The sequence below is a fragment of the Stegodyphus dumicola genome, chromosome 3 (assembly GCF_044657685.1).
Source record: "Stegodyphus dumicola isolate Sdum_Otavi_A_Nest chromosome 3, ASM4465768v1".
Taxonomy (NCBI): Eukaryota; Metazoa; Arthropoda; class Arachnida; order Araneae; family Eresidae; genus Stegodyphus; species Stegodyphus dumicola.
Window position 1 is genome coordinate 67,468,176 of NC_140770.1, and position 19,379 is coordinate 67,487,554.

Sequence of the window (19,379 nt, forward strand, 5' to 3'; positions counted from 1 at the left end):
AGAATTTTATCTACCTGTTAGTCCAAAAATACTGGGCGGTTTTCGTTTGGTCACGAAAATGTTTTTGTTTTTCTAATTTTAGAAATGAAGTCTGGGAAAGATAAACATGCGTATTGCAAAAATGTTTTGCTTTTATTGCGTGCATACAAACCATAAGAACAGGAGATCTTTTATATCTGTGGTGTGGATAGGACAAATATAATCTATGATGAGATGTTTATCAAGCTATTATGAAATGAAGAAGGAACCAGAAGCATCTGCTGAGGCATCAGCTTGAAAGTGTATTGTTTCCTTATCTAATGTACGGAAAACGAATTAAATATATTTTAATCTGCTCTCAAAGAACGACAGCTTATTGAATTTGAAGCCTGAGATATGAAAAAAGTCGTTGTGTAACGTGAAAATCTGCATCGAAATATTAAGTCAGATTGATAACAATCAAGTTCTGTTGGTGTATAATCTTTGTTAAGCTATTTTAAGCTGTCTTTTCCTTTTCTTTCTCTCTTTTTATCTTTCCACTTTAAAAAAGTTGTTATGATAAGTATGTGAGCTTGTAAGCTGGTTAACATTATCCGCGGGTACTGGTATTAAGCAAACTGCGGATAATACCACCCTCTATATATTACACAGTATTCATAAACCATATACCATAAATGTATTAAAGTTTATTTCATAAATTAATTTTGTTAAATATAAAATTTAACTCATTATAAAAATACTCTAGATCTTTCATTTAAAGAGAATGTATTGTAGCTGGCGTACGGGTCCGTAATAGATTGAATGCACAAGTATGATAAAAAGTTAATAAAATTTATTCTTATCACAAGAAATATAACAAAACGCTGGATTTTTCCTCAAAGATATTCGAACAATATCACGCAATATAATCAGTAGCTATATTTTAAACTACTAAAACATTAAACAGAACGCAATCCAAAGCGCGAAGAAAGATAATCCGATCTCACCGCGAATTCGCTACAATCAACAATTGTTGATTATAGCGAATAACAACAGCTATCAAAGCAAACTGAGCTGAGATGTCTAGCTCTGGCTTTTTAAAGCATTTTAAATGGGCCTCTTGAGACAATTCTAGCAATTTCTAGAAAGCAAAAACAGTAGAATTACTGTTACAGCTAACATAGTAGTCAATTACATTTATTCAAATTAAATATCAATTACAAAGATAAACTTTTATTCAATGTTAAATGCACGCGCTCTTGTATCGTTACTTTTCAGTCGTAGCTTTCTCTTAAAATTTGTCACGCTCTGCACTGCTCACGCTCTTTTAATTATAATTCTACTAAAAATAACCTAATTAAATACAAAATTCATAACAGCATTTTCTCATACTTTTTCTCTTTTCTATACTTTTAAAACGTTCGTGATTCAAACGCTTTAGTAATAGTCAGCAAACCACAACGTAATGAAAATTTTCTGCGACTGCACTACATACCGTTTCATGCAGATTCAAGCTATGATAAAGCAATAAAAATAGTGCATTTCGATCAAAGCACAAAATAAGCATTGAAAGATTTTAATCACCACATGCATATTTCTATTTATTTTGGGCAGTGCCGTGGGAAAACGAAAAAGATGCATTTGGACTGCTATTTTTCTTCATGTTATGGTCCGTTCTATTAGTTCTTTTTCAGCTTAATAAGCTGTTAATTTCTTTGATTTCTTATAAATTTAAGCTGAGATAATTGTAGATATTGAAGTATGTGTATGAGGTTATGATTGTATTTCATATTTTAGTTAAACAGTTGTAGTTACCTTAAATAACCGAGCATGAAATGAAACAGATTTAGAGGATAGGACTCAAGTAGTATACATTTAGAAAATGCAATTATACGAGTTAAATTAATTATTTGTTATTTGTAGGATTTCTAGATACAACATCAGGTACAAACTGTGTTATCATCTGAATATTTACGTATGACTTACCATGCATGCTGTTACTGCTTCAAGACTTTTTCTGATTTAAGTTATAAATTTCCCTCTCTTCAATTGGATGACAAGGATTAGATTTGGAACTTTTCATATGGTGACAGTGTGAAAAAAATACTTAAACTTATTTGGATAGATTTTTCCTTGATTTTTACTACTATTGTTTAGATTTTTAGAAAAATGTTGATTTGGGGCACTTTTTGGTATATTTCTTTTAGAAATCTATAAAATTTTATTTAATTTTGATCAATTCTTAAGATATAAATTGATTCTTTTCTTTATTTCTCGTTTCATGACGTATTCTTTCAGTCGAAATGTTTTTGCAGATTTCATGAAAAGCGGCGTAGTTTAATTTGAGGGAAAAATTCTTAATCAGCATAAGTTTCCTGAGCACCTGACATTCCACACAGTTTTGATAAGTGCTAACATTAATACAGTTTAGTTTTTAAAAGATTATTCGGTCCGATTGGTATTGCAGCATTGAATACGATCGCGGGTATTGTAGCTAGTAAATTTATTATAAATTCCCAGCCAGCAAATTTAGTTGAGAAAGCTTAAAATTTGTGTTGTATTATATTTTAACTTCAATTCATCAGTCACGAGGAAATTGCGTTTAAAGTTAACATTTACCTTCTGCGTTTATTTTTTGTTTCTAGAGTTACTTTCAGCAAAGGCCAAAAATTCGCCCACGTAGTAAAAGTAACGCTGGTTGATAAAAGCTGTTAATTAGGTAGTAAATCCCCTCTCAATCCTTATAAATCTAATAGCTTACTAATCAGTTTTTATTGAGTATTTTAATTATGACTCAGAAAGGAGAAGAATTATGGTTAGTAACATTTTCCACTATTTTATTAGTTGATCGTTATTAGTTTATCGTAACGCAAATCAAATCATTTTCCTTTCGAAAACGTGTATTAAATACTTACTAAAGCAACTTCACTTTTAAGAAACGAAATTCGGTTCAACGTTATACTATATCATGTTTCTTCTTATTCCGAGAAAGTAATTAGCTCCAACTGGGTTGTCCTTGAGCGCGAACCGCGGAATTCATGGTGTGTGTGTATTTAATTATGGCAAAGCACACTAGGGCTATCTGCCTAAGGGGAGGAATGCCTTCGTGAAGGACTTTCTAAGGGAAACTGGCTCGTATACACGTTACACATGGGGAAAACCACGAAAACACCCATGCAGCCAGCCCGTTCGCGGGATTCGAACCTCGGACCGAACTACCAGGCGGAATTCATGAAACAATTAATGGATTTATTTATCTATTATGCACTGCAAATAATGCTTCATATCTGAACCAACATGTTTAAATATTTATGTTGAGCACCTAATCAAGCATAGAACATCATTCTAAATCTTAAAAATTTTCGAGAACGAAACATTTATGAATTTTGAAGTATGTAAAATTATTTTATATGTTACTTGAAAATGGCAAAGGACAGGACGACTATCTGCGTTAAGTAGTAATGCCTTCCACCTTTTTGGAAGACTTTCGAAGGAAAATTGACGTATTCACACTATACGTGGAGAAAACAACGAAAACAGTCAGTGCAGCCAGCATATTTGCCTGGATTCGAAACCAGGTTGAACTACGAATATTCAGTGATCTGCTGCCCAGACGGTATAGTAGTTAGAGGAGCCTACTACGGTACCGAAGAGCCTGGGTTCGAATCCCGCAGAAGGCATGGATAGGTGGTAGGGGAAGAGAGGTGAGAAACTCTCGTACCCGTTCCCCTGCTGTGGTATCCATCAAAATTAGGGGCAGAACTGAGCGAAATCGTAATTTCACCTGTAAGGCGCTTGCCAACGACAAGCGCAATCTTGGGCTCCTTGCTACGATGAATTTCGTGGGCTTGTCCTGATATTACTGTCAGAGAAATGAGATAAGTCTCAACACACCATATTCAGTGGTCTTAACTATCTTCTGGGTTTCGAGTATGTAAGACTTGTAAAACCAATGAATGGTTCTTGTAGCAAAGTGTCTAATTTTTATTCAAATATACTTTTCTTATTCGTCTGGAAGTGAAATTATAACTTAGAAAAACAATCTTTTGATTTCTATTCACTTTAAACCCCATGTGAAGGCTTAAACTGATTAATCATTATTAGTAAACTTAATTATTAATGTTCTAGACATAAAACAGTAAAAATTTAAAGCACCAACTAAAAACGCCATTATGAAATGGAATATTTTAAAAATTATTATAATAAATACTTTAATTTTGAATACTAATAAAAATGTAATGCATCGAAGACACTTTCTTCGAAGCATTTATTGCTTCCAGTTCGCAAATTTCGAGTCTTGGCAAAATATTACAAAGCATTGTGACAAGAGCGAAATTTTCGTAGCAAGCCTCATAACCAAACAATACGCTGAAATACATGCGCAACTATGTCTTAAATAATTAAATATTTTCCTTACTGAACCGATGTATAAATTTCCATGTGGCATTAATTAAATCTTTTCCTTATTGAAGCGTTGTATAAATTTCCATGTGAAGTTAATTTAGGATGATATATCGGAGCATTAATTTTTTGTCTAACATTTGGTTTGTCTAACATTTTAAAGTAAGATTTTACGTTCTAGATCTTTAATTACTGAGGAACTTATATTTAAATTAGCAAACTTATCTTAATCACTTAGATTGGAATTTTGTTCTTGCTAAACTGAAATCTGCACACCAAGATCAGATAGCAATTTTTTTCCTCTCATGATTTTTATATTTTTTAATTTAAAAAATATTTTATTTTATTATTTATTTACTTATTTTATTCATTTATTCATTTATTATTTTTTTTTATAATTGGCAAGTTCTTCTAGGTCTTAGACTGTAATCTGAAATGTTCAAACTGTAATTCATTTTAGACATTGCTTACTGCAGTTGCAAAGATATAACATTTATTATTATTATTATTTTGGTTAAAAACTTTTGTATGTATTATGTGATTATTGTATTTGTCTAAACAGGACTCGATGCCCTTTCGTAGGAATACTAAATCCTTGATGCTCTGAAATGAAGTTCAGTTGATAATTACATATGAATTGAAAAACCAGCTTTACTTTACTCCACCGACAGAGCAGCCGGTCGACTTGGAGATGGTGCTTATCAGCCTGCTTAAACCTGCCATCGATTTTAATTTTTTTTTTTTTCGGATTTACTAATATCTTGGAAATATATGCATGTTATGAGTGTTTCAAGTTTATGACATTTTTTTACTGCCCTTAGGTATGGCAGGATGTCATTTAGATATTTAGTCGACTGGAGATTCCAAAAGCTGTTTCAGTGCATTTCTGGATACATATGAGCGTGTACGTGTTGCAGCAGATGTTATTTGCCCATGGATGTTTGTTTTCATCTGATGAAACGTGGAGATGATGAGCACTTGTTTCTGGACAGTCAAAAATATAATGGGCAGGGTCTCCAACCCCTCACCGCATATGCACTGCGCACTATTCCAAAAGCCGAAGAGAAATAAATGGCTCATGGATGGGCCATGTCCCGTCAGGAATTGTGCTAGCTCAGAAGTACCACTGCGTAATCGATATCTGTCTTGGGAAGGTAATTATAGCCCTTAACTATGCCAGTGTCGTCGTTATCCCGGGAACTTTGCTTCATCAAAGAGTCCTAATGATCGTTTTCATGTGAAACTTCGGCCATGGTATGTACAGTATTCGCGTACATTCGTCCGTGGCTGCCAATTTGGCAATTTCGTCTGATTAAAAGACTAACTGAATAAATGATCATCCTACCCATTAAAATAAAGCAAAAAAACATGTGTGCTCATGTCCTTAGATGCTTCATTAGTTTCTAAAACGCGTGATTAGTTATTTCTTTGTAATATATATTAAATACTTCTTCAGAAACTGAGTTTTCTTAGAACCGAGTCTTGAAACTTAAATTTGTCACTAAGCATAGCAAAAGGATTCTTTAGTATTCTGTCTATTTTGGGGGTAAACATTTTAACCAGTAAACTCAGGTATAGAGTTTCAATATTAAAAATCTCGATCGAGGGAATCTATTTTAAACTCAACTGTAATTTTTATCGAAAATGTTCAGCTTATTTATGACTTTATTTGTAAATCTTTTTTGTCTGACATTGTACCTAGAAATAAAAATTCTTAGTTAATGTTTGATTTGTAATTTCCTTTCCTGAATATGATTTATTCTAAACTACTACGTTAATTTCGCCAACTATAATAAGAATGCATAGACTACTTACATTACAATTCTTCCATTACAATGTCGTTCAAAATCATTAACCTAGTATGCAAACAAGATTTTTAAATATCTACCTTGAGGCTGTTACAAAGAGGCAGCTGTCTTTTACACTCTTTCTTTTCTACAAAAGGGGAACTCCATGGGAAAATCAATTGAGAAGCGTTTTCGCACATTACTTACTAAAAGCGCGGTTCCTCAAAGTTGATTGAGGATGTTGTAAAAATATTCACCTGGGAATGAAGAACCGCAAATCGCACTCTTTTGTGAAAGGGGTCATTCTTAACGAAACTGGCTTTTTGCATGCTTAAGAGAGATCTTATGCTTGCCGCAAGCCTAAGGCACAGACTCTTTGTTTTGTTTAATTTAGGTGTAAACTTTTCAGAGTAATTTTACAAAAACTCCAGTGTGGAGTATTTTTTAACCTAACTATATATGTCTTTTAAATGGACTATTTTATGAAGTCGTAATAAATTACGTTTGTACTTTTCCAAGAGCAGCCCAGGAGCAACCAATGTCCCAGGAAAGGAAATCCAGCATGTGTCTGCTTTGTTTTGAAGAGATTCTATAAGGCTAATCACATGGTAACAAACAAGTGATTTACATATGCGGTGAGATGACAAAAGGCTTAAAAGAAGTTCAACAGAGCTGAGGAAATTAAATTCGACAAATCCGTATACAGTTGTGACCAGAACTCTCAAATTATGCGAAAGACCGAAATTTAGTGCAGTATCTTGTGTTAGAATATGCCCCGGACTCTATAGATTTTCTCGGATTTTGTTATTATTTGACGTATTTTTTATTATTTCGCTCCACGCCCGTTTGACATCAGAATAGAAATACATTCATTAGCCAAAGTCAAATAGCGATGGTTTCTAGATAATACGTTATAATATTCCTTTTTTAATTAGTTATGAAAGAATAGTAAAACCTCCTCTTGAACTATAAATGTACAACAGAGGCTTACATAGTTTAGTAAAAATAATTAAATATCCAAAAACGAAATAAAAGATTTCAATGAGAAAAAATTTACAAGCTGACAGAAGAACTAAATTCAAGAAACTTACAAAAGGAAGGGCAAAAAATTGTTGCGAAAAAAATCATGATGAAGTGGAGGAAACTTTAAGTTCAGAGAATTTAACTACAAAATTACTTCAGTCTTAACTTGTATTACCCACCAGCGGTCGAGCGGTAAAGTCGCTGAACACTGGTAGTTCGGTCCGAGGTTCGAATCCCGCGAACATGAGTACCCGGGCTGGCTGCATGGGTGTTTTCGTGGTTTTCCCTATGTGTAACGTGTATACGAGCCAGTTCCCCTTAGAAAGTCCTCCAGGAAGGCATCCCTCCTCTTAGACAGATAGCCCTAGTGTGCTTTGCTATAATTAAATACACCAACCAACCTAACTTGTATTATTTTAGACCCGTGAGGAAAAAATGTTTAACGTCTTACACACCCCTGTAGCGGGAATACAAGTCGATTTGGAATAATCCAAACCTCTTTAAAGTTGAAACTGACTTGTGCAGTGATAGATTTAATAATTCTGAAACGAAATAAAAAAAAATTACTTTTACGTCAGTGATAAATAGAGGGACAAAAGGTTTGGTAAGAGAAGCTACAATAATTTTGAAAGAATTTGTAACACTTTTGAACAGGTATCCAGTAACTTAGATGTTTGTAAAAAGATTTTCTTAAAACTCTAATAATCATTATTTGAAGAAAAAGAGAAAAATTAATTTTTTAGCTTCTGTATCAACTACGTTTCGTACTTAAAAATATGTAGATTGCAATTACATCATGTAGTAATGTAGGGAAAAGTGGAGGAAATTTAACCTTTTAAAGAACAATTTTGACGAAAGATAGATATTTAACAGCAAGTTTTTTAATGAAGCATTTAGAAAGATGTATAACAACTTACAGATAAACATTAGTATACATGTTACGGTGAAACACCGAAATCTGGAGAATGTCGACTTTCACCGGTGAATGTCAACATTCACATAGTCGCTTGGTGCATGTCCGAAATATTTTCCAAATACTCTTATTTCTGACTTACACCGGTAAATGTCGACATTCACCATGTGCTAATGGTGAATGTTGAACATATAAGAATATTATATTTTCTTCTCCGTAATTCAGTTTCGAAAAAACGCACTTGAAACTTAAAACGAGAACTTAAGAATATAAGAACTTAAAACATACAGTACATTCAAAATGAGAAAAGAAAATAATAGAAGTTAAAAACTTACTAAATTATGTGATTCAAATCTTATTTACTGCAACAACTTAAACTATTAGGACACTTTGAATTGCACAAGAGGTCCTTGCTTTTACAACTGCATTTATTTGTGGAACACTTCCTTTTGCAATGACAGAACGTACATATACTCCTCTCTTTTCGACCTACACCAGAGCATATCTGTGATTGTCGACATACACCGGTGAGGGTCCGAATGTAAAGAATAATGTACAAGAATGTAATGCAATATTCGATCTTTCACCAACGCATTTGGTGAACGTTGACATTCTCCGGTGAAAGTCGACATTCTCCAATTTCGGTCTTTCAAGGCAACATCAATATAAAACTGGAGTTAAGGCGAATGCATCGAGATTTTCCCCATTTTACACACATTGTTGCTGCATTTCCTTACTGGAAATAAATGCAAAATAAACTTGTTTTTAATAAATTAAGTGTACAACTAGAATAGTTTAACTAAATGTGGATAGTCTGAAATCTACTTGTGTAATTATTACGAAGCTTAGTAAATCATTAAATAAAGAATACGATGAATTCTTGAAGCGAATATTAATATTTAAATGACAAATAAAGTAATTTTCATTGTTTTTGATTGATTGATTGATTGATTTTTTAAATTTTTTTTAATATTGCGCCTTTACACAAAAATACCGAGCGGATGGAACTTGGCGTCGGCATTAATCCTGATTCTAATGCGAATGCTGTTGGTTCTCAAGGAGTCATCTCGGGTATTTCGATGGACCAGCTTATCAGCGTTATGATACAGACTTTACGAATGGCATGAGTTATCTGGCGAACCGGACTCAATCATTGACCTACTGCAAGTTATGATGAAGAAGTGAAAGGAAACAACTGGAATTCTACTAGAATGAGTACCCGAGATTACTTAATGTATAAGATATTTCTCCGGCCTTCATAGCATGCTTTCATAATGTAGCGGTCAGCACGCTCGGCGCGTATTTGAGAGGCCCGTGGTTCGAGTCCCGGCGAAGGTGTTGCTCATTTTTCATCTTCTCTGCTTTCAAAAAATACCTAATGTCTCTACAAATGCAAGATATATCCCCCCCCCCAAAATTTAATTCTAAAACTAAACGTAAAGATGTTACTGACATTGTTGATTGTGAAAATAATAATGATAAATTTATAGATAAATAAAACATAAATAAATCATAATGATAAATTTATCTACTAGGCTAAGACTGTAAACTCTCTAAAGCTCGTTAAACGCAATAATGCTTACAATGTTCAACGCATTAACGTTCAAAATATTTAATGCTGTCAGAACTGATAATTCTAATCTTCAGATAAATAAAATCCAGGCAGAAAAAGTCATTCAGCAGTAAATAGCAGCGATCCGCAACTACCCAGTGCTTCCCCCCATTATGGTTAAGCATACGAATAGCTGTACATTTTGAAAATTTATCAAAATGGACTGATGAAACATTTCATGGGTAAATTAACTGTGAATTTATGAAAGTTCTTCCGAACACAGAAATGGATAAGAAATTAACCTCCGTAATTAGGGGAAAAAAAGTGGAAAACTGCATAGTAACCCAAAGATCAAAAGCCACTTAAAATCTTACTTAGATGGCTTCCCTTTCATGCACCTATGGAAAAGATTAGAGAGGTACTTGAAAGAATTACTCAGCCTGTAGAATCATTAGGTTATTTCGAAGCAGAAGACATGAAAAATAAGCAATGTCCTCACCGGGACTCGTTCCTGGACCTCTCGAATACGCGACGATTGTGCTACCGTTACAACACGAAGGTATGCTGAGAAAAGAGATAAAATACTTTATATACCCTTCCCCCCCCCCATTTTAAAGAGCAAATGGGAATTATTTAGGGGACCCAATAACCAAATCCTGGTGGTGACGAATTATCGCCCTCCACCTTTTAGTGCTTATCGTTACATTGTACCGTTACTTACTATGAAGGCATGCTGGAAGGAGGAAGAAAATACCTTTTTAGCTGACCCCCAGAAAGCAAACGAAGAAACCAATGCTCCTATTCCTAATTCGACTGGTACCAAAAGAAGGGTTTGAAAATATTTACTACCTAAAAGATATTCTCCATTTTGTTTTTATCAAATGGAAAAATATATCTCTAAGAATCGTGTTACCCAATGTCACAACTATAAGCTGTGGCATCGTTCTTCGGAGATGTGTCATTTGAATCCCAAGTGTGTTAAATGGAGACAAGGCACAAAACTCAAAATTGCCCTTGGAAAATTTTAAAAGCCAGTTAGTTGAAAAGCTAGTTGGATGGGTTGGAAGGATATCGGCTTCGTACCGAGGTTGCCTCAAATTTCCCACAAATAAACCAACCAAGAAAAATACCTTAAGATTCGGAATTTGTCTTGCTAAAGCCCATCAAGGTGACCAACCTGAAATTTCTTAAAGGTATTAAAAGTACTACTGAAGAACCGGCTTTCTCTGTTGTTGATGATTCGAGCACTGCGTAACAACAACTACGCAACAATTCACAGCATTACTTTAAATTTTTTTACGATTAGTGTTACTTTTTAACATTTCTATCATATCATTTGATAAATCGAGTACTCGATTTATCAGCAGTACTTGATTTAACAACTGACATGATAAAAACGTTAAAAAAGTAAAACAAATTTTTCCATTATTAATAAAAATAACGTTGATGTTTTTTTATTTAATAAAATATTTTAAAAAACTATAAATGAATTCTACTCAACTTTCAGTAAAAATGAATTTCATGTTATAACTTTCATAGCCAACTAATATATAGAAACATTTGTAATAGTTTAATTGATAAGTTTTATATTTTCTTGCAAATGTTTGCAGAAATCAATAATAACGATAATAATTAGAACATTGATCAGTGGCGTAACTAGGAGAAACAAGGGGAAATATTTGTCCCGGGCACAGCATTCAGAGGGCGTCAAATTGATGTTACGAAATTTGAGAATTAAATATTTTCCTTTCTTGCAAACAGTAGGGGAAGCATAAAGTAGACGGGTAATTTTGTAAAGCTTAAACGAATTTTTGATTAACAGACTGATCGATTTCAAAACGAACAATGACAACACTGTTCGGAGGGAAAAAAATTATAGCTCTAGGGCGCCAGACTGTCTATCGGAAATTCTTAAGATATGCTGCTGTAAAATACTTTTAGACTAAAGGGGCGTTAGCAAAAATGCTCTCAAAACGTGTATGTGGGTGTGAATTCGAAAAACGCCCCTTTGGACGTAATGCAAAATCTAAAAGCTTTCAAATTTTTTCTAATATTAAATCGACGAATGCAAAATTGTTTATTTTACTGCATTAAATATATATAAATATGCAACCAAAATTATCTAGTTAATTAACAATTACTTTTCAAAATTAATTCCGCTTAATAACTGAATTAAAAAATTGTTTTAATCCGTTTACATCTCCTTAACTGTAGGGTTCATTTTGATTGATAAACCGTAAGTTCAGTGTACAAAATTGTAGAAGAAGTTTAAAAAAGAAGACTTCTTAAAACTTCTTAAACTTCTTAAAAACTTCTTAAAAAAGAAGTTTAATAAAATCAGTCTCGAAAAAATGTTGCCAGGAAATGAAAGATGAAAAAAGAGAAGGCTGAAAAAATTCCTTAAAGAAAAATATTCGATGAAAAAATATATTGTTGCGTTTTTCTCTTCTGACACCAGTTGTTACGTTATTTTCTTCCTTCACGTTCGTACGGGGTTTGTAGATTTGGAGTGAATAACGACGACACTTCATGAAGTATCGAAACACACTTTATTTACCAATATTTTATCAGGACAGCTCCAAAACACGTTTTTACAGTGGTCGATGAACTACTATAGACACGATACGTTCAGGACACAGCCTTCACACTGTCAGGCAATAACGATGAAGAAAGCTTCACTGCAAAGCGCCCGAGTACAGCTCCCAACTCTGCTTGGTTGTTCTCGGAACTCCACGTACTCTCGAGATTCTCCACGCGATGCACTCGACGATACACAGTCTAAGGCAAAACTCGACGATGCACTAATTCGCGATGCACTAAAAGACTCTCTCGATGCACTCGACGACCAACTCGGCGATAGACTTCGAGACACTCGCTCAATGACTGACTATCAGCTCGCTAGACGTGGCACACATACTAACTGACTGCGGACCAGCAGGTTTTATTTAGCTTTCGGCTTGTGTTCGAGAACATTCTGGGCTAAACCGGTAAGAATTCGTTCCAGAAGGTTCTCCATCCGTCCATGGTATATTGCCAATTTTGTCGCCAAATGGGCGATTTCTCTCCACATATGGCAACCCGGCCTTCCCTTGGCATTTTATGGAAACCCTAAAACTGCTTTGCGGGGAAGCCATGTTACCGCGCCTGTACATTTCGTAACAATATGCATGAAAAAAGAAATAAAGGGAGTAAATAAAAATGTATGCATTATCAACATTTAATGTTAGACAATTATTTGTAAAAAAAAAAAAAAAAAAAAAAAAAAAACATATTTTAGCTTCTCCTTCCTAAAAAAGAGACCCAAGAAAGAAATGCATTAATTAAGCAAATAAATTTATAATGAAAAAAGGTCAATTTCCTTATTTTTTCAGAAAACGGCATGATGTTATGATATAAATTGATAAATGCTAATAACATCACTATTAATATTTTTACACAGAGGGCAAATCAAGGGGGAAAAATGCATTCCGAAAACTTTCAAATGTAGTTAACACATCGAAGAGTTTACCGTTAAAGTTAATATATATATAAAAACCACACACACATACACACACAAACCCCTCAAAAACAAATTTGCAATCTGCTCGTAATATGCAAATTTCAGTTTAATACCTGAAACAGTTTTAAGCTAAGCAGTTGTAACAGGTTTAATAGTTTGCGGGATTCATTTAATTTATCTAACAATTAATATTTATTTTAATGCAACTTTCCTTTGATTCTTGTCAATCCATGTTTTCTTGCCAGAACGTTGATAAGCAAGCGCGCGTGTATCCAAAATGAGGTAGAAAGGAGTAGTATTTAAGGGAAGGTTTGAGAAGATGATTTTAGAGCGTGTTATGCCTGCTTGAAGTTCCCTTTACTATCTTGAATTACAAGCGATTAGATTTCTGTGGCGTTGAGCACTTTTAACCATTAAGCTTGTTTACGCCGACTTTTACATGTCAGAGCAATCCTGCACCTTAAACTATCCCGTGAATTGTTAGGCTAAACCTAACTATATTTAATTTTAAGTTCATCATTACTTTTTTGAGCTAAGCCAAAAGTGTTGACTTCTGTAAGCACAATTCGGTGCCATCTGTGATTATATTGAGTTAATAAAGGGTTCTTTAAACCCTTCTCTTGCGAAAAACATGAGAAGTTAAAAGTTTAAGAACTAATTCTGCAAGAGTTAGATACAAGACACAAAATTTTATATTTAATACGTGTAATTAAAATGACAAAGTTAAATAACAAAGGGGGAAAGGTTGCTATAGTATCATCGAAAATATTTCTTTCCAGAAGTTAAAGAGCAATAAACAGGAAAAAAAGGGCAGGAAACGGATGGGCTAGTAAATAGAAAATGACGGAACAAAAAGCTTCATTAAACATTCCACTGATATCGAACCATAAGCTACACGACTAATTTCCTTTAATGAAGAGAAATCAATACAAAATAAAGCACAGTACTCTACCTAGATTTCGAATCTATATTTCATAATTGTAAAAATTATAAAGTTTGGATTTTAATATATCCTTTTGTTTTATTTTCAGTTTTAAATTAAAAATTTCTGCTCAGGAAATTATAAATGTTCAGAAATATTTTAAATAGTTAATGTAGTATAGTTTAAATAGTTAATATTTTAAATAGTAAATGTATTTACTCTTCTACCATACAAGAATATTATATATTTAAAGCCTTTTTTAAAATAGATATGTAGTTATTCATGGAAATCACTGATAACTGTATTGAAAATGTAAACAGTCTCATTGAACAGCAATGAAAATGAGGAAAATATGAAGCTGCAAATTTTGGAGGTAAATAAAAAAGATCAGAATTACTTTTAGTAATTCACTGTTTTCGGCTAACATATAACTATGCTCTGACTAAAATAAAATCCTTAGACACGATCATATCTTCCATATGAAGTTACAAACAACTTTTTGTTTAGCTCAGGACATAATTTCTAAATTTAGAAATGCCGGAGCCCTGTGAAAGATCATCAGGAAAGAGGAGGAAGACTAAATAGATAAATAAAATGATAAAGTGATTGATAATTAAAAAATTAAATAATTAATGATTAGAATAATTACATGATTAAAACTTAAATTTAACAAAATGTAAAAAGATAAATAAAAATTTAATAAGGTATTTCTCCCGCCTTCTTACTATACCTACGTGGTGTAATGGCCAGCACACTCGGGGCGTATTCGAGAGGTCCGTGGTTCGAATCCCGGGAAGGGTATTCCTCATTTTTCATCTATCGTGCTTCCGAATAACCTGATATCTCTACAGTGGCGCCCGAACTAAAAAAAGGTGGTTGAATGACGATTCTTCACCACCAGGATTTGGCAACTGGGTTCCCTAAAACCCCAGTCGCCCTTTAAAGATATTTCTCCCGCTTTCTTACCATACCGTCGTGGTGTAATGGCGAGCACACTCGGCGTGTATTCAAAAGGCCCGTGGTTCGATTTTCATTTATCCTGCTTCCAAATAACCTGATGTCTCGACAAAGTTATTAAACAAATGAAAATAGTTAAGTAATAAAATAAATTAATGGACCTTGACTTATTTCGGGTTGAAGCTTGAATTACAATTTTACACAAAAACTAAGAAATTGCTCAACCGGTTACCGATTGAATTTAACCTCTGAATATAATGTACTGCTTCAATTGATGAGAGAAATAAAGACAATTTTTTTTCAGAGATGCCAATTAAAATGGTTAAAGCTTATCTAATGAGTCTAGACGGAATGCCAGAAACAGTAACAGAATGTAGAGAAAATGTCTAGCCATAATCTCGTGCCAAAATAAATCTAACTGTTAAATGAAAAGTGATTGAGAAAGAACTTTTCCCCGAATTCGAGGGTTAGCTAAGACAAAAGTAAAACAGGACAATTTTCGTCCCATCTTCGGTTATATCGTTCCCAAAAGCCTGCAGGTGCTCTTTCCCGCGAGAAGACACTAGCGTTGGAATGAAAAATTTAAGCGCTGTCATAAAGTCATTTTACTTTTTGCAGAATAAGCCTATCCATGTGGCTGGAGGTTTTTCTTCACTTAAAAGTTTCGACCTCCATTCAAGGGTTTGTTTCCCAAGGAAAGATAGGTATGCATTCAGAAGTGAGGATCGGTTATTTTATATAATTTTATTATTAAAAATAAAACTTTTAAGATCTAATTTCTGCTCAAATTGTTGTTCAGTTATATAAGAAGAACATACATAAAAATAAGTATATTTATCTAGTTATGTTCCGGCAGTTTTATGTTCTTCAGAACATAAAATTGCCGGAAGGAATAAAGAATATAATACATAAAGAATAAAGAACTATAAATAAATACATAAAGAACTGCCGGAACTTTCATATTGAGGGTTTTGGAGCCCTCCGCTAGAATTATGGTTTATCAGAAAAACTAAGAAGTGCTGGAGCCTGGCTCCGATTCAATTTAAGCTCTGGCTTTTCTAGGAAAAATATTAAACTAGTATTGTTCATTGAGAGCACATATGATGTAATGTACCTTTTATGGAATTTGCTTTTCACTTACTGAAAAATATCCATTTGTTACTTAATTCATAACAGCATAGTGTCACCATGGATGCTCTAAAAATATATTCATAGAAACAAATGTCCAGGAAAAGTACAGCGGAAAAACACTAGAAGACATTTTGTGGTTTTATTTTTGATTATTTTATGCAAAATTATTTAATGTTATGTCATAAATGTTACCGAAAGATAAAATTTTATTATGTATGAAATTAACATTACTCCTTTATTTTTATACAAGAAAGCTGCCTGTAGCTTGCCTGTATGGTATGAGAGTTATATTTTAAGATGGATTTAGAAATAATAAAATTAAACATAAAATGTTATAGGAACGCAATTATATTACGTAGGATTGCATTATGTGGATATACACTTATATTATGCTCTTATTTAAAAAAAAATTATACGACAAATAATTGTTATGACGCTTATTTTTTACCTTTTACGTAGGATTGCATTATGTGGATATACACTTATATTATGCTCTTATTTAAAAAAAAAATATACGACAAATAATTGTTATGACGCTTATTTTTTACCTTTTATCTCAAAGAAATTCTTCTAAGTGGAAAAAATTTTCACCTTGTGTGTAGTCAATGGATATGTCATTTATTCTTTAAAACGCTGTATATTTTATAAAATACGATATTTATTTTTTATGCATTTACTGTTTTGATGCACAACTAACAAAACAGTAAGTACTAATTAAATATTGGATTATATCTGAATATTTTCCACAGCAAAACGGCTTTAAAAAAATAAATAAAAAATAAAAAACTTTTAAAGGGCAAAATTAAATGTTTGATTGAATGAAACTTATTGTCGTATATCAGCAATATAATCAGTGTACAGTATGATATTTTTGTTCTAAGAAGAACATTATCGCATTTTTCGTAATAAATAAATAATACATTTAATAATTATAACAATCCATGTGTAATATTTCATTGTCTTTTTTCCCAGGAATGCATTGTCTTCGGATAATTTTTCTGTGGATACTTTTCTGAGGATAATATTTTCCGGGAATATCTTTTTCAGGCTCTTTTGTCAAGGTTATTATTATTTTTTCTCTTCCAAGAAATATTTCTCCGACATTCCATGCCGTGAAAGATGTACTCTCAAATGACGGCACAGTTTTAGCAGACTACAATTAAATGGAAATTGAAATTTATATTTACTAATACAGTAAAAATAAATCGAATTTAGTAATTCAGCGATGTTAATATTTATTTTGTCAATTGAACAACACAATTCTTGTTTTCTATCATATTTTGAAATGAAATTAAAGATCATACAGTTGACATGTCTTCATATCATACCTTGATGGCTTCTAAAACATTTCTTCTAATATCCTTAGCCTTTTCCTGCCTTTCACTGAAATTGAGAAAAGAAAAAATTATATTTAGGTAATAGGAAAAAAAAAAAAAAAAAAAAAAAGCTTTGACCATTTAAATCTTTGTGTTACCGTTCAAAAATATGCAATAGGAGTGTTTTAGTAATAATTTTAATGTGAAGAGGAATAATGAAAAAAACTCTTTGAGTTACCTGTCGGAAAATCCTTGAATGTGTAAAATTTTCATTTGTTTTAGGATTGTTGACTTTCCGGACTCTCCAGCTCCTGAAAAATAATGTTCAACTCTGTTACTTCTCACGTTATTTTATTTTAAACTCATTTTGTACAGGCATTAGGTTATTTCGAAGCAGGAGACAAGAAAAACGTGTAATGCCCTCGCCGAGACTTGAACCTCGGACCTCTCGAATACGCGCCGAGTGTGCTGATCATTACACCACGAAGGCATGCTAGGAAGGCGGGAAAATACATTATATACTTCCCCTTTTGAAGGCTCGCCAAATTTTGGTGGTGGAGAATCATCATCCACCACCTTTTTTAGTTCAAGCGCCACTGTAGAGACATTAGGTTATTTCGAAACAGGAGATATGAAGAATTCCCTAGCCAGGACTCGAACTTGGGGCCTCTCGAATACGCGCCGAGCATACTGACAATTACACCACGAAGGCATGCTAAGAAGATGGTAAAAATGCCTTATAATTTTAATGGCTTAAGTATTATAGTAGCCGTTATCATGCTAGATACTTTTCCTATACACGTCATATACTTATCATGGAAAATTTTCTTTACTTTTCTTTTCTTTAATATCTTTATGATAGAAAATCTTTCATTCAAATCTACTGAAATAAGTTTTATAAAGTAAAATTTTCTTAGCTTTGATTCAAGCGCGCTTTCAGTGTGAATGATGGTAAACGTTATTGTAAGCTAGAGTACTTCTTTTAAAAAATACCCATAATTTTAACATTGAATTAGCCTGCACTATAATGATTGCTAAATTATACACTATGAATATTGTAATATTTTAACTAAATTGTGATGATTACTTAATTCGCTGAATTTAGTAAAATATTAATATGCTAATTCAGAAAAGGAAGTAAATCATTTATCATCATGTAATAACTTAATTAAAATACTGGCTATAGTGTTCGATAAAACTGACCTTTACCCACCTTGTTCATTCCTGAAGCAATTAAGCACTTATCTAGAAATTGTGAAAATGGTGAGATCTCAACAAGAAGAAAATTTAATGGACACGTAAAATATGACTTAACTTTTTATTTAATTTTAAATACGTTACTTTTTGACAATTCATCTTCTTAAAAAGTAATTTTTAAGGAAACAATCTTAGCTAAATTTCATATTTATTCCTAGCTTTGATTCCTTTTTTGAAGTACCGGAAGCTGCAAATTTTTTATACTTTTTGGGAAAAGTTTTAGTTTAGCTAGTCAATAATTGTACTGTTATTTTGTATATCTATATGCGCTCTTAAGTGCTTTACTGCTGTTACGTTTGGTTTGCTACTCGGTCTTTTAGAAAGTTTTCGGTTGTTATATTTAACATCAATAACATTTTCTTTCAAGGGCCATAATCCAAGAAACATTACGACAGAAATATAAAATCGACATCTTAAATCAGCATTTAATACTTATCTTCCGTAGGGAATGAGATTGGAAATCTAAACAATAACAAGCAAGAAGGCATTAAAGTTTTAATCCAAAATTTAAGGATTATAAATTAGATTTCAGAAATCTCCTGAATTATTCGCCATCCATTTTTGTATAAGCAACTTTTCATTTTCGATTTCCAGACCGAAAACATTGCATAAAGTAAGTCAACATAGGAATGTTGCTGACATTCAGCTTTCAGAAGCCATAAA

General features: G+C 32.8%; 1 protein-coding gene across 1 annotated transcript in view; it reads right to left on the minus strand.

Moving 5' to 3' along the window:
* Window positions 1–19,379, minus strand: part of LOC118184836 (guanine nucleotide-binding protein G(s) subunit alpha-like) — an 85,576-nt gene that overhangs the window by 43,159 nt on the left and 23,038 nt on the right. Inside the window, exons 3-4 of the mRNA XM_035354567.2 lie at window positions 17,698–17,770; window positions 17,472–17,526 (exon numbers count right to left, since the gene is read on the minus strand). Coding sequence (XP_035210458.1) covers window positions 17,472–17,526; window positions 17,698–17,770 — 128 coding nt within the window. The remainder of the gene's footprint in view (window positions 1–17,471; window positions 17,527–17,697; window positions 17,771–19,379) is intronic.